Here is a 24978-nt window from a genome sequence, read left to right as displayed (position 1 = left end):
GATGGAGAGCGCCAGCTACTCCAGTCTTTATGGAAACCATCATTAAATTTCAGACGAATGATATTGAAACGATTGCTACGGATTTTTCCTAAATCCAATTTAACCATGATTCCTAAAATGGCATGTGATATTTATAAAAACCACAAATAAATTTAAAAAAACATTAGTTATATTTTCAGTATATAAATCTCCATATCTACATAGTGAAGTGAAAAAGTTCTGAAATAATACAGACAGTCGACAGCAAAATAAATAAAATCAATTTATGAAAAATACGTGCACAGCTTAGGAAAAATACGTACAAAACAGCTTCTGAAGCGTATTGCCGAATAAAAAATCTGTTCACATTTAATACAGTAAATCTTGAATTGTCCTAACATATGTACATTATATCTTTCATCTCGTTACACAAAGCTGCTTGTTGTGTGGTCCAGAAAGACGCTCCTCGTCTGCGACTGTTGCTGAGACTGAGAATGGCGTTCCAGTGAGCCTCCCTGGTGCTGCTGACCAGACGATCGTCGATCTTTGCCACTTCCGTTACTATTACTATTACTAACACCGTTTTGACTACTACTACTATTACTATTACCAATAATACCGTTCCCATTTGTTGAGCTAGTAGATAGGTTACATAAACTGGTGCTCATGCTGTTGCCATTACTGCTACTGTTGGACCCTGGTGGTGCGTGGCCCCAGTTGGACGGTTTGATGGGAAGAATTTTTGGCTTCGGTGGCAAAGGTGGTGGTCCCTTCTGATTGTCGGCATCGCTACTACTGCTACTGCTGCTGGTATTGGTGCCTGTGTTGCTGCTGTTGGTACTGGTTGAGCTGCCACTGCTGGTACTAGCAGTGAGATGGTGATGGTGCTGCTGTTGCTGCTGTTGTTGCTGGGCATGATGGCCAGACTGATGGTGATGATGATGGTGGTGGTGGTGATGGTGATACGAATGATAGTTGCCCGAGGGATTTGTGTCCTGGGGGTCGTTACTAGGTTGTGAAGGATCGTAACTGTCACCCGTACTCAGGTGAAAATTTGACCCTCGAAGGTGGGCGGTGCGGGCTGATGGCGATGTCTCGGGGGACGTGGCTGTATTAACGGGACCGTGGGTAAAAATCAAAGTCGTGTCTGCAAAACAGAATAAAAAGAAATAGGACAATTTAGTAACAAATTAATAGATTCGTGAATAACAAACAATAAGCGTCCACAACATAGCTGCTCAACCACATTGATGTGCTACCTTTACAGAGGCTAGTGTACATTTGTATGAAGATCTCGACAAAAATGACGACAGCATGTGATGTGTAGGTATAGGGTTTCTCAGCAATACCAAATGGGTTTGTTTGGCAAACCTAATAAAGCCTGTAATGTTGATGCATTTGCCCAAAAGTACACGCGGTAAATCCCTGAGGAAAGAAACAGCCCCGTTCTTTGCTCCCCTTTTACTTCATACCTATGGGAGATAACATTGCGGCGTTTCCTCATATGCGGCTGTTCCTTTCCAAAAGGATTTGCCGCGTGGAAGTTCGTGCAAATGCGTGTTTGGAACATTACAAAGGCCGCGCGGTGTATCATATTCAGCAAACCAGTACTCTATAGCCTCCCGATTTTGGTGGTGAGTACGATGGTTGGATCTCTCAGCAGCTGATGCAGTTCGTGGTTCATTCATATAAGGCCCATATAGCCGAGGCGGTAAACGCACGGGTATTCAGCATGACCATGCTGAGGGTGACGGGTTCGATTCCCGGTCGGTCCAGGATCTTTTCGTAAAGGAAATTTCCTTGACTTCCTTGGGCATAGAGTATCTTCGTGCCTGCCACACGATATACACATGCAAAATGGTCATTGGCAGAGGAAGCTCTCATCATTGGCGTAACTAGCATTTTTTCCTGGAGGGGGCCCAGGGGGGGCCTGACTTGAGATGAATTTTAAGCGGGATGGGCGCCCGATAAGTGAATATGCAAATCAGTATTGTAGTTTTGAGTAATCAAAATGACTGTTTCAGATTTGTTCATAGTTTTGTAAACTATATGAGTACGAACAATTCCTCCAAGATTTTTTTTCATAGCTTAATTCAGTGATTCCATCTTGGCTTGTTCCAGAAATTCAATCAAGAATTCATCTAGGGATTCCACTAGACATTTTTTCGGGGATTTGTCCTGGGATATCTATAGAGGTTCCTCCAGTAATTGTTACAGTGCTTTTTTCGAAGTTTCCTTCAGGAATTTCTCCAGAGATCCTTTAAGGTATTTCTGCAGGTATTCAGAGATTTCTACAGGGTTATCTCTATATATGCCTTCCAAAATTCCACTAGAGATTGCTCCAATAATTACATCTGGAATGATTCGAAGTATTTCTGCAGGAATGTATTCCAGAAATTCTTTTAGAAAATTTTGCTTAGAGATTCTTAAAAAAACACTCCAAGAATTGCTTGAAAAATTTGTACAAAAAACCTTTAGGGATCCTAGTTTTTTTTATGTGTATTAACGAGATTTTTAGCCCTAGGCTAGTTCATCTCGGGGCCCACGCTTTATTTCCCTTCCGAAGGAAGAAGTCAAATTTTGCGAGTTTGTCGGGAGTGGGATTCGATCCCTCGGCGTGATAGTCAAGTGTTCTAACCATCCCACCAGGTCCGCTCCACTAGATCCTAGTATTCCTTCAACAATTACTGCAGACATTGATTTCTTCATTTTTTTTTATCCAGGAATATTCCTACAAGTAATCTTCCAGGTATTCGCTAAGAAAGCTCTCCTAAGATTCCATAAAGAGTTCCTAATGGGGCTTGCTTCCGGGATTCCTCATCGGGTTTCTTCAGAAATTACTTCAAGAGTTCCTCCAGGGATTCACCGGAAATTTCTTCTGTTATTCTTACAAAAACGAATTCCGAGATTATTTTAAACATTTCTAGAAGAACTCTTATTGGGATTCCATCACAAACTCCCGCAGGAATTAATCCAGGATTTCAGGATTTCCTCAGGAATTTCAGCGGTTTCTTCAGTATTTCCCCTGAGAATTCTTCAGAAAATCCTCCTGGAATTCCCTCAGAAATCAAACTTTGTATTTCATCAGGAATGAATCTTGAGATTCCTCCAGGAACTCCTTCGGAAATTCCTCCCGGATTTTTTTCAAGAATTATTCCAGGTATTACTCCTGGCATGCCTCTAGGATTTCATTCAGGCATTTCTCCAGAGACTTCTGCAAGAGTTCTACCAAGAATTTCTCCAGGTATTACCCCAGGTATTTCCTCAGGAATTACTCCAGGAATTTATTCAAGTTTGGATCCAGGAATTCTTCCATGAATTCCTCCGAAAATTCTTTCAGGAATTTCTTCTCTAAGGTTTCCTCTACACATTCCTCCAGGATTTATTTCGTGGATCCCTCCAGGAATTCCACCGATGATTCCTGCAGTAATTCCTCCAGAAAATCCTCCTGGAACTCCACCAGAAATTCCTTTCTGAATTCCTCTAAAAATTTCTCCTTGAATTCCTTCAGAAATTTCTCCATGGATTCCTTCCAGAATTCCTCTAGAGATTCTTCCAGGAATTCATTCAGAGATTCTCAAGATATTCATTTAGGGATTCCTCCTGCAGATCTTCCATGAATAGTTCCACGGATTTTCCTCAAGATTTCCTATAGAGATTTGTCCAGGAATTCCTCCTGAGGTTCTCCCAGAAATTGTTTCAGGGATTCCTCCAATTTTTTTTTGCAAGAATTCCCCCGGGAATTCTTCCAAGTAATTCTCTAGAAATTCCTCTAAGGATGCCTCCAGGAATTCCTCAAGAGGTTGCTTAAGTATTACCCCAAGAATCCCTTCAGAAAGTCCTCCAGGAATTGATCCAGGAACTCCCATAGGAATTCCTTTAGAAAATAATACCGCAATTCCTTCAGGAATCCCTCCTGGAATTCCTCCAAAAATTGCTCTGGGAATTCCTCTAGAAATTTCTCTTGGAGTTTCTTCAGAAATTTCTCTTGGAATTTCTTTAAAAATTCCTCCATTAACTGCTTCCAGAACCTTCCCCCGAGATTCCTCCAGGAATTCATTCAAGAATTCTTCCAGGGATAGTTCCAAGCAATTTCCACAAAAATTCCTTTACAGATTAATCCAGGAATTCTTCCTGGGATTCCGCAAGGAATTTATCCAGAACTTCCTGCAGGAATTTGTCCAGAACTTTCCAGGCATTCCTCCTGAGGTTTCTCCAGAAATTGCTTCAGGGATTCCTCCAGGGATTTTTCAAAGAGTTTTCCCAGGGATTCTTCCAAGAATTTCTCTAGAAATTTCTCTAAGGATTCCTCTAGGATTTTTTCGAGAGGTTTCTTTAGAAATTTCTCCAGGGAGTTTCTCCATGGACTCATCTCAGGATTTCTCCAGCAATTCATCTAGAGATTGCTTCGGGAGTTCTTCTAAAAACTCTAAACTCCACTAGATTGCTCCCAGAATTCTTTTGAAAACTCCACCAGGTACTCATCTAGAAATATATCCAGAGATTATTCCAGGAATTAGTCCAGGAATTTCTCCAGGGATTTTTCAAGGCAATTCCCCAGGGTATCCTCCAGGGATTTCTTAAGGAATTTCTTGAGAGATTCCTCCAGGAATTGATACAGGCATGTCTCCAGGAATTTATGCAGGGGTTCTCCAGGCATTCCTCCAGAAGTTCCTCCAGAGATTTCCATAGGGATTCCTCCAGGCATTAATCCAGGATTCCTTCAGAAATTATTACCGCAATTTCTCCAAGAATTTATCTGGAAAATCCTCCAGGGATTCATTTAGAAATTACCCCAAGAATTCCTCTCGGAGTTTATCCAAGAAATATTTCAATAGTTCTTCCTGGGATTCCTGAATGATTTCCTCCTGAGATATCTCTAGGAATTCCTTCAAATATTTTTTCAGGAATCCTCCAGGAAATCCTCAAGGGATTCTTTTAAAAATTTCCCCACAAATTCTTTCTGGAATTTATTCAAGAATTATTCCAGGTATTCCTCCTGGGATTCTTCCAGGATTTCATCCAGGCATTTTTCCAGGGACTCCTCTAGGAGTTCTACCACGAATTTCACCAAAAATTACCCCAGGTATTTCTTCAGGAATACTTTCGGTAATTTATTCAGGAATGGATCCAGGAATTCCTCCATGAATTTCTTCGGAAATTCGTACAGCAATTCCTTCAGGAATTGTTCCGAGAATTCCTCCAGAAATCCTTCCAGGGTTTCCCCCAAGAATTAATCCAGGAATTTAGTCTCTGAGGTTTCCTCTACACATTCCTCCAGGAATTATTTCATGGATTCTTCCAGAAATTCCTCCGATGATTTCTCCAGTAATTCTTCCAGAAATTCCTTCTGAAATTGCTCCTGTAAGTCCTCCAGAAATTCCTCTGGAAGTTTCTCCTGGAACTCCATTAGAAATTCCTCTCAGAATTCCTCTAGGAATTTCTCTAGGAATTTCTTTGGGAATTTCTCTATGAATATATTCAGAAATTTCTCCATAGATTCCTTCCAGAATTCCTCTAGAGATTCTTCCAGGAATTCATTGAACTATTCCTCAAAGAATTGATTAAAGGATTCCTCCTGGAATTAATCCATGAATAGTTCCATGGAATTTCCCCAAGATTTCCTATAAAGATTTGTCCAGAAATTCCTCCTGAAATTCCACCTGAAACTTGTCCGGAAGTTCCTCCAGGAATCCCTCCTAAGGTTCCTCCAGAGTTTCAGAGATTTCTCCAGGGTTCTTTCCAAGAATATCTTCAGGGATTCTTTCAAGATTTTTTGTAGAAATTTCTCTAAGAAATTTTGCGGGAATTCCTTATGAGGTTTCTTCAGAAATTCTCCAGGAATTCCTTCAGAAAGTCCTTCAGGAATTCATGTAGGAATTCCTTCAGGAATTCCTCTGGGAATTCCTCAGAAATTACCTTCGCAGTGTCTCCAGGGGCTCCTCAAGAAATTCCACCAAGATTTACCGTAGGTATTTCTTCAGAAATTCCTACAGGAATTTCTTCAGAAATTGATCCAGGAATCCCTCCAGGAATTTCTTCGGAAAATCCTACAGCATTCCTCCAGGAATTTCTGCAGGAAATCCTTTAGAGATTGCTTCCGATATTCTTTCAGGAGATTCTTCAGGAAATTCTATAGGAATTTTTCCAAGGGATTCCTCCGGAAATTCTTTCAGGTTTCCTCTAGGAATAAATCCATGAATTTCAACTCCAGGGATGCCTCTAGAAATTCGTCCAGGAGTTATTTCACGGGTTCTTCTAGAAATTCCACCAGGAATTCCTCCAAGAATATACCAGAAATTCCTGCAGGGATTCCTCTAAGGATTCTTCCGTGAGATTCCTCCAAGAATTCCTCCTGGAATTCCTCCAGAAATTCCTCTGGGAATTCTTCTAGAAGTTTATCTTGGAATTTCATCAGAAATTTCTCTAATGCTCAAGGCATTACTCCAGGAACTTCTCCAGGGATGCCTCCTTCAGAAATGTATCCATTAACTTTGGAGCCAATGGCTGAAAGTCTCTTTAAAAAAGACAAATCAATCAATCAATCCATTAACTTTTCCAGGGTATCCGCCAGGAATTTGTCCAAAAAATTTTCTAGGATTTCCTCCAGAAATCCATCTTGGAATTGCTGAGAAAATTTGCTTATGATTTCACAAAAAAAAATGTGCCTATGATGCTTCGTTCTATGATTTTTCAAAGTAGGTGGTGTCTGTGGAAAATGTTTGATTTTCACTGGAGTTTTCCGGAAAATTAGGCAACCCTGATTTTTTTCAACTTAGTTTTTCAAATATATATGATCCCTACCTTATTTCATTAACCTTCAGAAACTTCATACCAATTTGTACGATAATAAAAAAAATCCTCTAATGCTCCAGGCATCAGTCCAGGAACTTTTCCAGAGATTCCGCATGGAATTTTTCCAGAAGGTTCTCCCGGATATCCTCCAGAAATACATCTAGGAACTCCTCCTGTGATTTCTTGAAGAATTCTTCTAAGGATTCCTCCAGGAATGCATCCAGAAATTCCTCCAAGGATTCATCTAAAAAATTTTCTAGTAATTTCTACAGGGATTTCTAATGCGGATTCTTCAGATTTTTTTTTTTGCTGAAATTCCTAGCATAATTACTTTTTGGATTCCTCCTGGAATTCATCCAGGGATTCCTCCAGGTATACTTTCACAAATTACTGCAGGGATTCCTGCAGGTATTGCTTCGAGAATTCTTGTAATGATTTCTTCCGAAATTTCTCTCGGGATTTTTTTTTTAATTATTCAGCGGTTAGCAAGGTTAGTTAAAAAGTTTCAGTATTCCGTTCATAGTGTTTTCCAGGGATTCACTCCAGGGCTTTTTCAGGATTACTTGTAGATTTTTTGAATAATTTGAAGGATTTCTAGAGGGATTCCTCCAGCGATTTGTATTGAAATTTGTATTGAAATTTTAGATAATTTTAGGGGGACATAGAAGCCAAAACAATCTCCAAGAAGTCATCCAGGAATTCTTTCACAATTATCTCATGAATACCAATTCTTTTTCAAGTCCAATCATGAATACCTTCAAACTTACGATTACATCTTGCAGCACCAGCTTTTAAATATATTAAAACTTCCTCAATGACCATTTGAATTTGTGCGTTGTTTGATAGACGCAAAAATACCCCTGGCCCACGAAATAAAAGAAATTAATAGTGTTTGACTAGAAATCACCTCCAGCATGGTTTTAATGAATACACTCGCGTTTACGCTTCAGCTACGTACATCTATTCTCACTAGGAATTCACAAACTTTTGCTGGAATTCCATTGCAAATTCAACCAGAGTTTTATTCCCACATGATACTTGATTTCGATAAAGAAGCACTTAACCATATTTTGCAGTAATGCTGCTAAAAAATTCAAAGATTCTTAAAGATACCCATCCAAGAATTCCTGGAAATTATCATTTAGATTTAATTTCTCAGCGATTTAAAAAAGAAGATGTACAAAGTATTGCTTGTCTCCAATAACTGTCAATTTAAACACATATTATGCCAAATAAATTTCTATTACTGTACGTGCAGTTGGAACCCGGAATTTTCGACTAGCGAAGTTGGGCTTTTCTCCAAATCCGTGCGTCGGACCTAACTTCGGAAGTGGTGCGCTGTATAGCTGTTTGCTATACAGCGCACCACTTCCGAAGTTAGGTCCGACGCACGGATTTGGAGAAAAATCCAACTTCGCTAGTCAAAAGCTCCGATTTTCAACTAAATTGAGAATATAGATCTATGTTTGTCACCACGACAGTGGTTTTCAGATTTTTTCTAATTTCTATATATAAAGTCATAAAAATTTCTGGGGGGGGCCTGGCGGATTCTGGGGGGGGCCTGGCCCCCCTGGCCCCCCCTCTAGTTACGCCAATGCAGTTAATAACTGTGGAAGTGCTCATAGAACACTAAGCTGAGAAGCAGGCTTTGTCCCAGGAGGACGTTACGCCAAGAAGAGGAGGAGGTTCATTCACCTTTTTCAATTCCCGTCTTCCATCTGCACTCCGCCGTAGATGGTACGCAGCACCTTCCGTTCGAAAACTCCAAGGGCTATTGGTCCGCTGCACATAGAGTCCATGCTTCATGCCCATAGAGGACTACCGGTCTAATCAGACATTTTTAGATAGTTAATTTCGTGTGACGGCGAACTTTGTTCAATTGTAGAGTTCTACGGAGTCCAAAGTAAGCTCGATTTCCTGCCATAATGCGTCTCTGAATTTCTCTGCTGGTATCGTTATCGGCGGTCACCAGTGAGGTTGAAGTACACGAATTCTTCAACCGCCTCGATTTCACCACCGTCGATAGAAATGGGATGGCGGGCGCGGTGATACCTCCTTGGAGCCCTTTGCCATAATATACTTTTTCTTCGATACATTAATGACTAATCCGATTCGCCTGGCTTCATGATTCAGTCGGATGTACGTTTCCACCATCGTCTCAAATTTTCTAGCTATAATATCAATATCATCAGCTAAACCAAGCAGCTGAACGGACTTCGTGATAATCGTTCGGCCCGTGTTTATCCCCGCTTTACCCTCTAAAGCAGTGATTCCCAAAGTGGGCGAAATCGCCCCCTTGGGGGCGAAAACTACATGGTGGCGAAAATTTGAAAACTCATAATTTGGGGGCGAAAATTCCAACAAGGGGGCGATTTTTCAAAAGCTGATGAATAGTTGAACCCTTTAAAATTAAAATGTAACCAGTCACAAATATCTATTGATTTGTTGAAACAAATTTCCAAAAATTGTTTTCTCTTCTCAGTATTTGTTAAGGGTTTCTAATGATTTTCGCAGCTACTTTTTGAAAAGTTGAATTACCAATTATAGATTGTAGTTAAAACAACTGGCCTAAAATCAGTAGTTCACGTTATTTGCTGAGTCTAGAAGTTCTTATTGAAATTTTGATTTTTTCCAGTACATATTTGTCTTTTGTTTTGTCCTGGGATATTCCGATAGAATTAAAAAAATGTATTTAAGATATCTTATGCTTTGGCTTTGTAGTAGATTTTGAAAATATCTTACTGTTGCGACGTGTGCCGATCTATCTGTGCAGACTCTTTAGACTCCATGGTCGAATACCCCTTGATCGAAGACAACGCGTGACAGATAATTTGACAACTGAATAGAGGGATTCCCTATTTCCCTAATTGACGTCTTGATTGACGTCTTTCAACTCTGATCATGGAACACATTACTATGTTTTTGTAAAAACATATATTAGGAAGCTTCATTTGCTTCAAATTCTAGAAAAATATGATATTGAATGTTATTTACGATATGTACATATTGTATTTCAAATTTAAAACTGCAAGTAAATTAAAAATAATGAAAATTTGTGGTAAAAGAACTTGGTGCGTTGGGATATTTTTGAAAAATTTAAATAAATGTCGTGACAGCAGATGGTCTACAATCATTGGAAATCCGAGATTTAGCTCAATTGCAAAGCTTCAAATTTTGATTAAAAAAGTCAAACTTAGGGGGGCGAAAACTTATTTTATCAGCTTCAAGGGGGCGATAGCTTCCACAAGTTTGGGAAACACTGCTCTAAAGCAATGTTTAACAGCAAGCACGAAAGACCATTACCCTGCCGTAACCCTCTGCGAAATTCTAAGGGGCTCGAGAGTGTCTCTGATACTCGAACTACGAACAGCACTCGATCCATCGTCGCCTTGATCAATCGTATCAGTTTATCCGGGAATCCGTATTCGTGCATAATCTGCCATAGCTGGTCTCGATCGATTGTATCATACGCCGATTTAAAATCGATGAACAAGTGAGGTGTGGGCACGTTGTATTCGCGGCATTTGTGATGTCATTCAACGATTTAGCCGATCGGATGGAAAAGCTGGTATGTAATGGGCTGTCTGATTTTCGAAACACAATAACAGTGCTGCTGGAAGAATTCTGGGCACGTGCAATGATATGTCTTGGCAATTTATCGTTTAATTCGTAAACGTAAAAGGAGGTGGGACCACTTTTTCTCGTTTAAGGAGAAACTTCAGAGAATACCAATATGGCTGCCACAATGGCCGACTTGCACCCCTACTCACGTTTTCAAGAGCACCAATCTTGGAAATTCGTAAACAAATGCGCTCGATTTGGAAAAGCTGCCTCTTTTTGCAAGTGAGCAAAGCCAGGATAAACAAGTGCGGCTTGGTTCGAGGCCTCGTTTGTCAGATTTGTGCCTCTAAAGTTTGTATCCAAAGTTGCAATGGGATTTATTGACGTTTCACCTTAAAGAGGTAGATATGGCGCTTAAGCCTAGGCTTTTGAGCCAGGGCATTAGGCGAGAATTCCTATGTCCCATCTCAGGAAGAAGAGCTTCAGTGGAGTGTCAATAGCTTTTAGTAACGTCACTCTCAACGTTTATATTTCACATCTCATATATAACGCGGCTGACGAGATATCGTTGTTCTATTGTTCTGTTGTTCAATTGTATTCGATAACCATGGGCGAAACTACGATTTGTTGCCAGGGGGTGCACTACAAACAAATATTCATGAGTTCATCCATTCATCATTCATCGCCCCATATCTCACAGCAATGCATTCAAATTCTAGGGGGTGCCTGGCAACCCCGGCACCCCCGGTAGTTTCGCCCATGTCGATAACCCTGCACAGTTGGCCGGCTTTTCCAGGATTCTTTCAAGATATTGCTGTGTATGTGTAGACTAGACTAAATACTTGCGGGAATTTATTCCAGCTATTCCTCCAGCAATTCTTTCAGGAATTCCCATAGAAATTCCTCCATAAGTCCAAAACCCTGTAAGAACATTCAAGGGAATTCTAGAAAAATATAATCGGACCGTAACGTACTTAACCTTTCAGGACACGTGCCATCAAGTAGCTGAAACTTCACCGCGCTAGCGCTATATACGATGAGCGAGGTTTTTTGGTTGTGTTGTACTTTTTACAACGGCATCCTGAATGGGTAATGGATAGCCCCATTAAAATGTTGCAGTCGATTTGATGTTATTGACATCTACTATTGGACGGCACTGTTGCTCATGTCCAGATGACAACAGTGTAAATAAATTTTATGATTTGATAACTTTTCTTACTTTTTTTAGAGGCCTTACGGCTGTTTGTGTATGGCGAAACGAAGTTTTTTTTTATAGAAAAGGCGATAAATAGGTAGATGGAAAGAAATCTGAGATAGGCTTTGATATGACCATAGGTTTATGAGTAAATATAAACTAGAAATGTACGTATTGCATTTTTGATACAACTTTGATCACACTCTTCGATTCTAACTAAACACTCGATATTAAATGTTCCGAAGTCTACATGTTTTTTTTTGTAAATGAAAAGCTACACACAATAATCTACTGGAAACATGACGACTACATAATTCTCAATCAACGAGACACAGAATAGTGCTACTTATGGGAGTGCAATACAGAATACAACACAGACTATCCGAAACCCGTTTTGATAAATACCGTATTGGCGTCCCGCGGGAATCGAGAAGGGCACCCTCACTTTACACTCATGATCATCTCGATAACACTTGAAAAGCTTCCTGTATTGACATGTTGGAAAATGAGAAAACACATATTTTCAATAGCCGGTTGGACCATGAACGACATCAAAAGCCCATTGGTATGTACTCGTAGAACTTACCTGCATAGCTGTTCTCCGACTGTGATCCGTTGCCGTTGTCGTCCAGCATCAAGGGAGAGGCATTGCATCGCAGCGAGAGATTGTTCAAATTACTCTCACTGGAAGCCGAATGCACTGGCAACACGCCGGGGGACGTCGGGCTGCTCCCACTACCCACTAGACCCCGGGTACTGGTGATGGACAATCGTGGGGCCGGCTGTGGTCGGTTGATTTGCTGCAATGATCCTCCGTTTGTGCTGGTGCTCAGTGGAAACTCAACGGATGAACTGGTGGTAAACTCCGGTCGCTTGACACCAGGCCTTCGTGTGAGCTTTGTAGGATTTGCAGGTCCTCCGGTGGGTGCGTTAGTGGTGGCGGATGTTGCCGTGGCCAATGTGGTTGTCGTAGCCGATTGACTGGTGGATGTGAAATTTTCCTTATCCTTCAGGAAATCCGGCAACTCGAAATTGATTTCGGTTCCTCTTTGATCCTCCAGGCGAGAACGCTGGGCACGCTTCAAACCTTCCAAAAGCTCTACAATTGTGAAAAAAAGTTTTAATCAATACACAATTCGTAATCTTAAAAATATTCAATCTTACCGTCATTTTGCGATCGCGTTGGGATTTGCAGCTTCACTCCAGCCTTCAGTTTGGCAATGATGGGCTTTTTGGTTCCCACGTTATTAACACTTTCGCCACCATCCTCCGAGCCAGCAGTTGAACATTTCTTGCTCTTAGCTCCTCGGCCACTTTCCGACGGGGCGTTAGATCCCCGCCTCCGGAATCGGTCCCTCCTGGTGGATGAACTATCCGAGGTACAGTCTTCTGGAGTTTTTCCGTTGGCAATCTTTCCGTTCATCAGCTCGTTGAAAACTTTGTTGGTGATTTCGTCCAGCATGTTGAGCTCCTGTTTGGTATCGTCTTTGAAGTCTTCTTTGCTCTTCAACTGGAAGTTGTTATTATTGTTGTTATACGACTGATTGCTGTACATGTTTTGGGACTTTTTAGTAATGTAATTGGAAGCGCTTCCGTTGGATGATGGCATTGCAAAACTGTGTGGCTGGGCGTGTGCTTGTTGATGCAATTGCTGTTGGAAATGATTAATGATCTGCTGGTGCTGGGAGGTAGCGATAATAGGGAGCGGAGGTACCTGATTAGCGTAAGCTCTTTCGGATCGCGAAGCAATGGTTCGCGTAAGATCCTGATGAAATTCACTTTCGTTTCCGTTACGAACCTGCAACCACAGTCCGTCCACACTTGTAACCGGATAAGTCATATCCAGGTACGCATCCTTGGAGTAGACGTTCATCTGGTCCAGCTCGTAGTTGTACTTCAACAGAATCGGCCTCAAGACGTCGCCCAACGGCTTGGTGGCTTTGCTTTTGACGGAAATCATCTTTCGGTTCGGAAGACTCAATTTGAACACCACCCGTTGGTCGATGTTCACTTCCTTCCCGGCGAGACTAGAAGACGGACCGTCCAGATCCAGGGGTTTGTGATTGCCGGCCAGGAACGCCTCGTACGCATTGTAAACGATGCCGCGTTTCTCCAGCAATCGTTCGACTAGTTCCTTGATGGTTTCGTTGGAGCGCGTCTGGACCACCGTCGTCGCTCCGTTCGACAATATCACACGGCACAGAGTGTTGCGGGTGTCGTCCTGATCGTACGACTTGCCGATGGCGGCATCAAAGCTGGAAAAATTATAAAATGAATACCATTGCAGTTTCAATGCTTGTTAGGATGTCAAAAAACGGCAATATGAGGCACTCTGAAGTCTATAACATATAGAGAATTTGATACAAAGATACTTACCTAGCTAAGGAACTCCTAGAACTATGAATATCACTAGTAGAATTGGTAGACAAGACCTTCAAGGTATTACTACTACCACCAGTCCCTCCCCCATTGGATAGCGATGATTTTCCACTCTCCTTCCGACTCTCCGAATCGCCACGATCCTTTGACTTGCTCCGCGTCTTCCTATGCCACGGCAGCAACGATTTCCTCCGCCTGTCTTCAGCATTACTCAACGACTTCTTCAGCTTAGTTGCACTTTGCAGAGTAAACCCGGTCCTCAGCAGCGGGTCCAGCTGCTCACCTGGATAGGGCAAAGGATGTCCCTTCGCCTCCGAATCCTGGCATGTTTTGTACATGTCCGATTTGATGAACCGTTGATAGCTGTCGAACTTCATCAGGTTGAAAATTTGCTTCTGGGCAGCGGCAAACAACGTAGGTTCTGCCTGCGGCAAATTCTCTTTGGCAATGTTCCGTGCGATCGAGTCCACGTTCACCGGCTCACCGCAACCCGATTCAAGATGTTTGGCAAATATGGATTGTGCCTCCTTGGCGCGTTCCTCTCTATCGGTAATCTGCCGGTAACGCTCACACGCCGTCCAGAAGTAAATATTCTCAGCGGAAAACTCCTTTTTGAGAAATTCCTGTAAGGAAGACATGAGAAAGTTTGAACACATTCCAAAAAATATTCAATTGTTAAACTTACTGAAAACGTGTGCAGTCCAGCTGCATCTTCCAACAGTTTCTCAAACGACGTTCCCCACGAGGCGACCCCCACCGGACCTCCAGTGCTGTTGCTGCCCGTACCGCCGGCTGTTTGCGTCGAGTCCGTCGTTACCGTGCTGGCACCATCCAGGTACGGATTGTACCCGCTCTTGGTCGAGCTGTAGTCATCGTCGATGGACTTGGTGTAGACATCGCTCTCCGAGGCAGCCAGGGACGACGGCCTTCGGTGCGATGAACCGGGTGTTCGTTGATCTCCCGAGCGGGACCGCAGCGACGATTGACCCCAGCGTCGGAACGGGGAAGCATTGTGGTTGATTTGCTTGTTCTGGAAGTGGAGATGAGGAAAAACTGAATTAGAATCAAAAATCGATGATTTTTGTAAAAATAATCTTTATGGAGCGTTAAATGATGGACACTTGTTGATTCAAGAAATAAAAAGGCACATTTAGCAGGTAACTAGTTAATCATCTTGGTAACCCTAACTAATACCAGTTCGAGAGAGCTTTAACGAAACGTTTCAATTACACCACCAGTGCAGCACTTCACCTTCACCGCAAAGCTTCGCAAAACAAAAAAGGGGTGGAAAGCTCACAATAATGGTGAAGCTTCAGGTTGCTGTAACCAACAGCTCAATTCACCGAGTTCCGAGTCGGGTGATGATAGGTAATGTGTTAAACTTCTCAAACGTTTTGAATCTTGTGCAGCAGCAACCTTGAAAGGTGCTTAATTACTTTTGCATGGATGATGCTTTGTAGAGTAAATGGGACGCGAAAAAGATTTCGCACAAAGAGAACTACAGAAAAAGGTGACTATTGGGTGAACCTTTTGGGACTCGGGTGTTACAATGAAAAACTATACGTAAGGCGACCAAACTAATGGTAATCTAGGGTGATTTAGATTATCTAAGAACCGTAAATGCCCGGGTATTCAGCCATGCTAAGGATGATGGGTTCCATTCCCGATCAGTCCAGGTAAATTTCATTAGGGGAATATCCTTCATTGGGCATAGAATATATTCGTGCCTGCCATATGACATACGCATGCAAAATACTCAATGGCAGAAAAAGTTGTCAGTTAATAACGTTGGATACTACTTGCCAAAGAGCACTGCTGAGAAGCAGACTTTGTCCCAGTTGGATCGTTACGCAAAGAAAAGAGAAAAGAGGAGAGGAGGAAAACGATGCTTATCAGTAGTTAAGCTTGATTACATTTTTCCAACAAGCTTGAACAAAAAAGGAGTTCATATTAACTTATAGGTAATGGTAGTCTATAGTGGATCCCGGCGTCTCTGAGAATTCCTTCTGGGGATTCCACTAGGAATTCTAAAATTCTTCTGGGAATTCCTCCACGAATTACGCTTGGTGATTCCTTCACGAATGTGTTCAGCGGATTCTTTCGGGCACTCCAGCAGGGCCTCAAATAAGGCTCCTGGAGGATTCTCAGAACAAACTACGGGAAGATTCCTAGAAGGGACCTAGCAAGAAACCCTGGACAATTGAGTTGTTTAGTGAACAAAATATTGCTTTTTTCTATATCCTAATAGAAAGAGGTCATTTTTCTGAGTATAACGTGATTTTATTTCGTTCCAATACATTTGTTTTGATGGTTGAATAAACACAACAGTTTTTATTTTTGTGGATAGAATAATACTGCCCATATTCGCATAGTCGATGTAAGCGCCACTGTACTTTTCAACATACTTTTGGAATTTTAACAATGAATAAATATAAAGTTCAAGATTTCTTCCGCCTTGACATCTAACTAAGGGTTAGATCTTGTGATCTTTTGAATAAAACTGGTCACAAATATGCACACGTGTTAGATATTAGCTTTTGTACGGTGGCATTGCTAATGGTGGTTACATCGACTATGCGAATATGGGCAGAATAGTTCAATCAAAAAAAGGACAGTTCATCTCGAACATAAAAAAAACATACAAATTTTAAATGCATTTTAAAAATAGTTCCCGGGCACCAAAATTGATGGACTTTTGGATTTCGACAAATTTTTGGACGGAGATTCCGATTATGGAATAATATGGATACCCCTAAAGAACCCAATTTCCAGAGAAAAAAATCCTAATAGATTTGAAGAACGAACTCCTGGGGAATTTCCAGAAGGAACTTCTGTTGGAATCCCAGAAGAAACACCTGGAGAAATTCATGGACGAATTCCTGCAATATTTCCTGGAAGAAATGCAAAAGGGTCTTTTTGAAGAATCCAAGAAAAAATATTGTTAGAATCCCAGGAAAAACTTCTGTGGAGATTCAAGAAGGGACACCTGGAGTAATATCAGAAATAAATAAATAAAAATCCTAAAAGAAACTCTTGGGAAATAACACCTTCAGATGTCCAAACAAAAACTTCATATCGAGATCCAAGAGATAACGAAAACGAAATAGAATCGTACGAGATTATCAGAAATCCGAGAAGGAATTTCTTGGGGAAGCCAATCAGGAGGAATTCAAGAACGGACGTCACGGTCATATCAGAAAGAACTTCACAAGAAAACTAAAGAGGAACTCGTGGAAAATTTTCAGGTGTCTGGAACACTTTTAGCTGTCCAAAATAAAAACTTATCATCGAGTTCCAAGAGATAACCTAGCGGAATGGTACGGGATTATCTGAAATCCCGAGACCCAATTTCTTGGATAATATTTCTGAGGGAAATCTAAGAGGTTTCATTTTAAGTTTTATGGTCTTGTATTTCGTTCCTCATTTTTAAACTCAGTATTGTTATTGTTATTTATTTTTAACTAAAAATTTTGAAAGAGGGAAAAGCCCCTTTGAGTGATTATTTTTAAACTCATATTTTGAGTGATTTTTTTTACCGTGTACGTCAGTTAGGAACATTTTTTAATCCCTAGTCTAAAATTCGTCGAATTCCATTACGTCCATTACAGCCTCAAGTATGTAAAATTAGAAATGATAAACATTTTATTTATTTCAAGATTACTCTTAATTCTTCCATTTTAAAAACTCAGAAAAAGTATTGTTGCAATTAGAGACCAAGCTATCGTAACGTTTATAAAAACGGAATTCCAACAGGTTTGACCAGCGCAGAAATTCGTGGAGGAATCTCAGGATAAAGTTCAAATGGAAATCCAAAGAAAAACTCCTGGTAAATTTTACGGAGAAACTTTCTATATGGATTTCAAAAGGAAGTTCTACGAAAACTACACTGGAAACTTCTTAAGGAATTAGAGCTGGTTGTTTATCAATTGTTAAAAAGAATGTTGCTTCCAAAGAAATTGCCAAGACGAATTCCTGGAGAAAATCCTTGAGTAATTCGACGAGATTATCAAGAGGAATCTCAGAACTGCTTGGTTCTGGAGGGATCCTAGGAGGAATGACGCGACGCGAAACCAAAATAATTGGCCAAGGAGGAATCTTAGAATAAAAAAACCCTAATGAATCACACAAAGAACTCTTTGAGAAATCCCAGAAGAACTTTGGAGGAATCCCCAGAGATTACCTAGATCTTATGAGGACCTAAGCTATGCTGAACGCTCCTTGTCGACTTACCATTTTGTAGCCCTGAAAGATTTCAAGAACGAAATCCTGGGAGATTTCCATTTTACATTTCCAACTCCTGCCATAATACCAGTAATTCTTTCTGATGATTCTTTCAAAAATTTCATCTCGGGATTCCTCCGCGAATGCCTTCTGCGTTTTCTGCTCGATTTCTCCATGAATTCTTCAGGAACACATTTAGAAGTTTCTTTAGGGAATTAAGCCTAGGAATCTTTCGAGAATACCTTCTGGAGATTTATCCAGAAATTTGAACAAGATATTTCTCCACAGAGGGTCTCTAGTTAGCCTGATGGCTAAGACTTTGGATTCTCGTTCCGGTTGGGACAATTTTCTTAACTCCCTGGGCATAGTGTATCATTGTGCTTGCCTTACAACATACAAATTTATGGACTGACAAAAAAAACCCTTCAATTAATAACTGCGGAAGTGCTCAAAGAACACTAAGTTGGTGAGAGGCAGGCCAGGTTCCTGTGGGAATGTAGAGCCATATAGAAGAAGTAGAAGAAGATTTCTCCAGGATCCCTAAAAAGAACTTTTGGAGGATTTTTAGAACAAACTACAGGAAGATCCCCAGAAAAAAAACTCAAGGAGGATTCCTCGGAGTCAGAAGAAATTCTGGAGGATTTCCAGAAAAAAAAAACTCCTGAAAGATTTCAAGACCGAACTCCTGCAGATTGTCCAGGAGAACCTTTTGGAAGAATCCCAAAAAGAACTCTTCCTGGAATCGCAGAAGAAACTGCTGGAACAACCTCTTAAATCTTGGCCGAATCCCAGAAGGATTTCCTCGAAGAATGAAAAAAGCAACTCTTTAAAGCAGTGTTTCCCAAACTTGTTGGAGGAATCGCCCCCTTGGAGCTTGGGAAAAACATTTTCGCCCCCCTATTGTGAGATATTAATGTTTCTATAATACAAGGATGAAACTATGCTTAGCTGAAGCCCGAAGGATTCGTTATTGACATATTCATCATCATTGAAAGCTGTTTTCTTGTTCAAAAATGAAATCCGCGTTCTGAACCCTATTGATTGTTCTTACATAAATTTAGAAATGATGTTTGTGCTATATTCCAAGCCGAAAACCATTAGGCCGAACGGTCATTGAGTCTACATTTGCCGTTACGTCCCCACTGAGACACAGTTTGCTTTTCAGCTTAGTGTTCTATGAGCACTTCCACTGCACAGTGGGAAGAATGGCCCAAAACGTGAACTTTTTTCAGCAGCGTCTTTAAACGTGGTTTTATCGGCATGGTGTCTTCGGATGAAAATTTTATAAAAATACGGCGCGTCGAATGGCGTTTTGTTTTAGTTCGCAACTCTGCCACAGGCGGCGCTGTAAAATCCAACTTTTTTGTTTGACGTTTTTTCAATATACTATCTTCGGCAAAGTTGTAGATATGCTCAATACAAATATCTTTGCCGAGGACACCAACCCTCTATCTCTACATTGCTTCAATATACAGACGTATTTTATGAATGACCCCCCAAAAATCGTTTTATTCATATATTTCGAAAACGCGCAGTTTTAGAAAGTTGCAATGTTCTACAAAGTTGTGTAAAATGTCAAAAGAAACAACTTTGTAGAAGTGAATAGGGTTCTAAAATGGCAATAGGGTTAGTTATGGCTATTTTTTAGTTAAAAATAGCCGTTTTTCAAGGCCCAATAACTATCTTGGATGCAAATGGATGCAAATCAAACCCCACTAGGTTCAATATGTATTACTATTAGTTGAATATCCTGATGTTTTCGGTTGTATCCTCGAGTATCCTTAGCAGGGGTTCTTAATCTTACTAGAGCATATTTTTGACGCTAAAACGATAATATCAGTTTTTGTATGTCATTTAGAACCCCATTATCTTCAGTGAAGTGATAAATATTACCTATTCGCATAATTGTATGCTTTATGGCGCCTACAAAAATCAATTATTATCGAATTATTATCATATCATTTAAAAAACACTGCATAGTAGTGAGCTGAACCAGACGGTCATATGTATCCAAGTGATCTCACCAGCAAGCAAATTTTATTCGTGTGTTCAAAACATATATGTTAATCTGGCTTTCGATTTGAATAGGTCGAATCAGGGTAGGAATCACAGTCAACATACGACCTATACAAAACGAACGCCAGAAATATACATATTCTTTTTCAGCACGTATAGTAACCGAACAAATAGCAAGTCTAGAAAACCTGAAATCATTTACGTTAGCATTGGTATCCATTTTCCCAACTTTCAAACATAGCTACAAATAGATATGTGGAAATGAAAAGGAGCATTTTCAGCTATCGGAAACAACATGAATTTGACAGGTGCCGAACAAGCGGGAGAGTGTGTGTATTTATACGGGAAGCTCATTGAACACATGGCTCAAGTAACTCTCGATTAAGCCAGTAAAAGGGTGAAACAGCTTCTCTAAATTAGTTCTCATATTCCAACACATACCCAAAACAACTTTTATGATTTTTGATTAAAGAAACCTTTACTTTTCATCAAAGATGTTGTGCATATCCACAACTTTTTTGATAACTAGAAATCATTAAAACATTTTGTATACAAAAGCTTTTTTGCATTCATGCAGGAATTATTTAGAGCATTCTCACAGCGATCGAAAAATCTCATGCCTGTTGACGCTTTTAAGTGAATTAGAAAATTAGTAATTGGGTATTCGACATTAGAAACGTAGTGATTTAATATGAGTTGACTTTCTGCTTGTTCGGTTACTATACGTGCTGAAAATAATATGTGTATTTGCTTGGTGGTGAGATCACTTGGATACATATGACCGTCTGGTTCAGCTCACTTCTATGCAGTGTTTTTAAAATAATATGATAATGATTCGATAATAATTGATTTTTATAGGCGCCATAAAGCATACAATTATGCGAATAGGTAATATTTATCACTTCACTGAAGATAATGGGGTTAAATGACATACAAAAACTGATATTATTGTTTTAGCGTCAAAAATATGCTCTAGTAAAATTAAGAACCCCTGCTAAGGATACTCGAGGATACAACCGAAAACATCAGAATATTCAACTAATAGTAATACATATTGAACCTAGTGGGGTTTGATTTGCATCCATTTGCATCCAAGATAGTTATTGGGCCTTGAAAAACGGCTATTTTTAACTCAAAAATAGCCATAACTAACCTCATTGCCATTTTAAAACCCTATTCACTTCTACAAAGTTGTTTCTTTTGACATTTTACACAACTTTGTAGAACATTGCAACTTTCTAAAACTGCGCGTTTTCAAAATATATGAATAACACGATTTTTGGGGGGTCATTCATAAAATACGTCTGTATCTTGAAGCAATGTAGAGATAGAGGGTTGGTGTCTTTGGCAAAGATATTTGTATTGAGCATATCTATAACTTTGCCGAAGACACCATATTGAAAAAACGTCAAACAAAAAAGTTGGATTTTACAGCGCCGCCTATGGCAAAGTTGCGAACTAAAACTAAACGCCATTCGACGCGCCCTATTTTTATAAAATTTTCATCCGAAGACACCATTCCGATAAAATCGCGTTTAAAGACGCTACTGAAAAAAGTTCACGTTTTTGGCCATTCGTCCCACCGTGGAACGTCCGGGTTAAAACCAGAGAGAACTGACGTAGATGTGTGAGGAGAGGAGAGGGGGAAAGTGCCAAAACCTCTCAAAATCAATGAAATTCGGAAAATATCGACGCATTTAATCTAATTTAGGCATAGGGGAGCGAGCCATTTGGGCAGTGGCCGGTATTTTGGCACTTTTGGCAATAACTCAGTGAATGCCAAACCAATTTACTTGAAATTTCGTACCCGGATAGATACTATAGGCATCTCACCGCGTTCCAAGCATTGTTTCAATTGGTTCATAATTGGCTGAGTTATAGCAGAAAAGTGCCCAAAATAGGAGCCCTGCCGAGATAGTTCCAAAATTGCCTCGCTAGCCTCACGATCCTCCAATCGAAACATTTTTGGATGTATCTAACCCTATGGTGTACGACAATGGCTGAGAAGCTCGAAACGAGCAACAATTGGTAGATTGAATCAAGTGAAAGAAGAAACTAGGACCAAACTAGGGCGTTGGAAAATCTCTTGAATTTCCTCCAAAGCTATATCCGGAATTCCCCAAAAAAAATCCTGCTTGTGATGTAGTTGAAAAGGCGCAGTTCTTCGAAATTAGACAATATTCAACTTTTTTCAGCTCAACGCACTAGTTTTCACGTGAATAGGGAAGTAAAACACAGTTAAAATTTTCGTGTAATTTTGCGTTGAGATCGATGCACATATTTGGAGCATCGAAATAAACGCAAAATTGCGTTAGATTTTAAAATTACACGAGCTAAAAAGCGAGTCGTGTGAAATTCAGTTTCGTGGAAATTTAAACGATTTGCTCAATTTATATGCTGCTGTTTTCATGGAAGTTTTGTTTTACTTTTCATGCTACCTATCTAATCGAATCAAAATCGATGGACTAGTCCCTTACGTAAAGGAGCAAACATCCTTTGCCCTGTTTTGCCATAAACTGGGCCATCATTCCTGTCCACGATGCAAGCGAATTTCAAAACAAAGCACCGGGAGACGCGCAGCGACTGCAGTTGAAAGTGCCGCTAGTGTGGGTGATTTTTTTTGCCGGATTCGATGGAATTCTTCGTATTCTGCACTTGCCCGAACAGCCATTAGTCAGTGTACACTCACCAGCCATCCTGAACCACAAAAATCGAAGCACAAAACTTGCAAACAACGCGTCTTCCGGTGCTTTCCATGACAACATGAACATTCTCGGTAGCTGGCAACTCTGCAAACCAAAAGCTGAAAATTTACACGACTTGAAATTTAAAGCTTTGTTGACAGAAAATCGGATGCTTTTCAATGTACTTATCAATACAAAGTTAAAAATACAATCAGATGGAATTTTGAGTTGATTCTCAAGAGTAAAATTGCGTGTTTTTCAATGCTCCAGGTATGTGCATTTAAATAAATTCAATTTTCAATATTTTTTTCGATTAAATTCGTTGAAATTCACAACAACAACGATTTACGTATCGTTCAAATTTAATTTTTTGTTTCTGAGAGGATTGATGTTTTTCGATAAAAATGGATTTATATTCTATTTTTTTTAAGAAAAATGTTCATGAAGCGCACGGCGATGCTTTTTTTTGGATTTTTCGATGTGTTGGGTTCAAGCTGAATGAACGAAATCCTACGAGTTTGTCAAAAGGAATCTCAGGAACCTGTTTGAAGGAATCTCAAACAGCTCAAATTATAAACTTGAAACTACAACCGAACACCGAACTCTAAATCAATTATATCTTACATTGAAATCTACATTGAAGTTCATTTTCACATACTATAAAAACTTGACCAAATCCCTAAGTTGAGCAACAATTTTAAAACTACATAAATCCGTAAGTGACGAATACAAGTTTTCATAGGGTAAGTGTGCCCATTGACGTGGCAATAATAAAAATCAATTTAAAAAAAAATGATCCCACCACCTAATGAAGGGTTTCAAAACGTTAGTCGGTAATTTTCCATCCAAATTAGCTTGGAAAAAAATGAAAACTATCATTTCTCTTTGTTTTTGATTATAAATAACTTGCACCAACATTAACTTTCCTGTGGCATTACTTCTGGGAAAGCTTGCTAACGTAGTGACTCTAGCAAAAGGAGGTTTACGCACACTGTTTCTATTATGGAGGTAAAATTTAATGTTGGTTCCTGTTGTTGCGGAATCCCATTCAATTCATATGGGATTTCGGAGGATATAAGGAACACTACCGCAAAAATAGGAACACAGCAGCCAAAATATTAAGGAAAATATTGTTTTAAGTAGGTTTTTTTGGCAAATCTTAAGTACACGAATGGTGCAATTTCATAATTTAAGCATAATACATATATTAAAAATGCCTTTTGGTAACTATTTCAGTCGAAAAAGTGCTTAACCCTAAAAGGGATACCTGGGGTCCATTGGACCCCAGACGCCATTCAGAGCTCGTCTTTGATGGAACACACTCAGCGAGGTGACGATACTGAGGCCATGAAGGTATCCTTTTTAGGGTTAATTACCTTTACATAGTAACGATGGGAACGATTACTCTGGCCTAGCTACTTAGAAAAAAAAGTGCCTAATGTTATAATTATAAATGATATTTCAATAGTCAAACATAACACCAGCAGACTAAGAAAGCTCCAGCTAAAGATTTTAGAAAACCCTTTAACATTTTCGCAAAGTGGGGTCTAAGGAAATGGAATTCCAGTATCGAACACGGCACCTCTTTCAATAAGGACACTACATGGATAAGGACAGGAGGATTTTGTTGGACGAACGTTATGTGATTGAAAGATTGAAGTAGCACTTCGACGAACAGCTAAATAACACAGGTAACGCGGACACTGGTGATTAAGGCGAAACTGGAAGCATTTCCTCATTTTTTTGGTTTTTGATTTTTTATTAAATAGCGAAGCAATATTTTCAAAATCGGTTTTCGTGCACATGTAGAGTATGGATCAAGGTATTTTATGAATTTTTTTGAGGCGAAAAATGTTTTCCATTTTTGCAGTAACCATTTTTTTGTAAAATTTTGTTCAAAAATGGTTTCTGCAAAAACGAAAAACATTTTCAACCACGAAAAAAAAATCAGGAGATACCCTGATCCCATCATAATGAGTCCACAGAATCTGTGGTTTAAAATAATTACCACCGGTGGTCCACTATGGACTCGAGTCGAGTCAAAAAGGACATGCAAGCACTTGGAGTGTACGAGCGATGCATGTTAAGGACGATATTTGGTGCGGTGTAAGAGAGCAACGGTAGATATGTGACGACGAAGGATGAACC

The 24978-nt window shown here is 40.0% G+C and overlaps 1 protein-coding gene across 5 annotated transcripts in view; it reads right to left on the bottom strand.

The window, feature by feature from the left end:
- Nucleotides 1-151: 151 nt before the first annotated feature.
- Nucleotides 152-24978, bottom strand: part of LOC109432399 (regulator of G-protein signaling loco) — a 28954-nt gene continuing 4127 nt past the window's right edge. For 2 of the 5 annotated variants that reach the window (XM_062859518.1, XM_062859519.1), the window contains 5 exons: nt 14595-14939; nt 13907-14532; nt 12695-13785; nt 12117-12629; nt 152-1126 (listed from right to left, as the gene is read on the bottom strand). In XM_062859518.1, the coding sequence (XP_062715502.1) occupies nt 405-1126; nt 12117-12629; nt 12695-13785; nt 13907-14532; nt 14595-14939 (3297 nt within the window). In that variant the 3' untranslated portion in view covers nt 152-404. Of the gene's footprint in view, nt 1127-11935; nt 12016-12116; nt 12630-12694; nt 13786-13906; nt 14533-14594; nt 14940-24978 lie in introns of all 5 variants that reach the window. The other 3 variants (XM_062859520.1, XM_062859521.1, XM_062859522.1) reach the window with 3 other exon arrangements.

This window comes from Aedes albopictus, chromosome 3 (assembly GCF_035046485.1).
Source record: "Aedes albopictus strain Foshan chromosome 3, AalbF5, whole genome shotgun sequence".
In the NCBI taxonomy this organism is placed as follows: domain Eukaryota; kingdom Metazoa; phylum Arthropoda; class Insecta; order Diptera; family Culicidae; genus Aedes; species Aedes albopictus.
The sequence above is the reverse complement of the archived record's forward strand: the minus strand, read 5'-3'. Positions and strand labels throughout refer to the sequence as shown.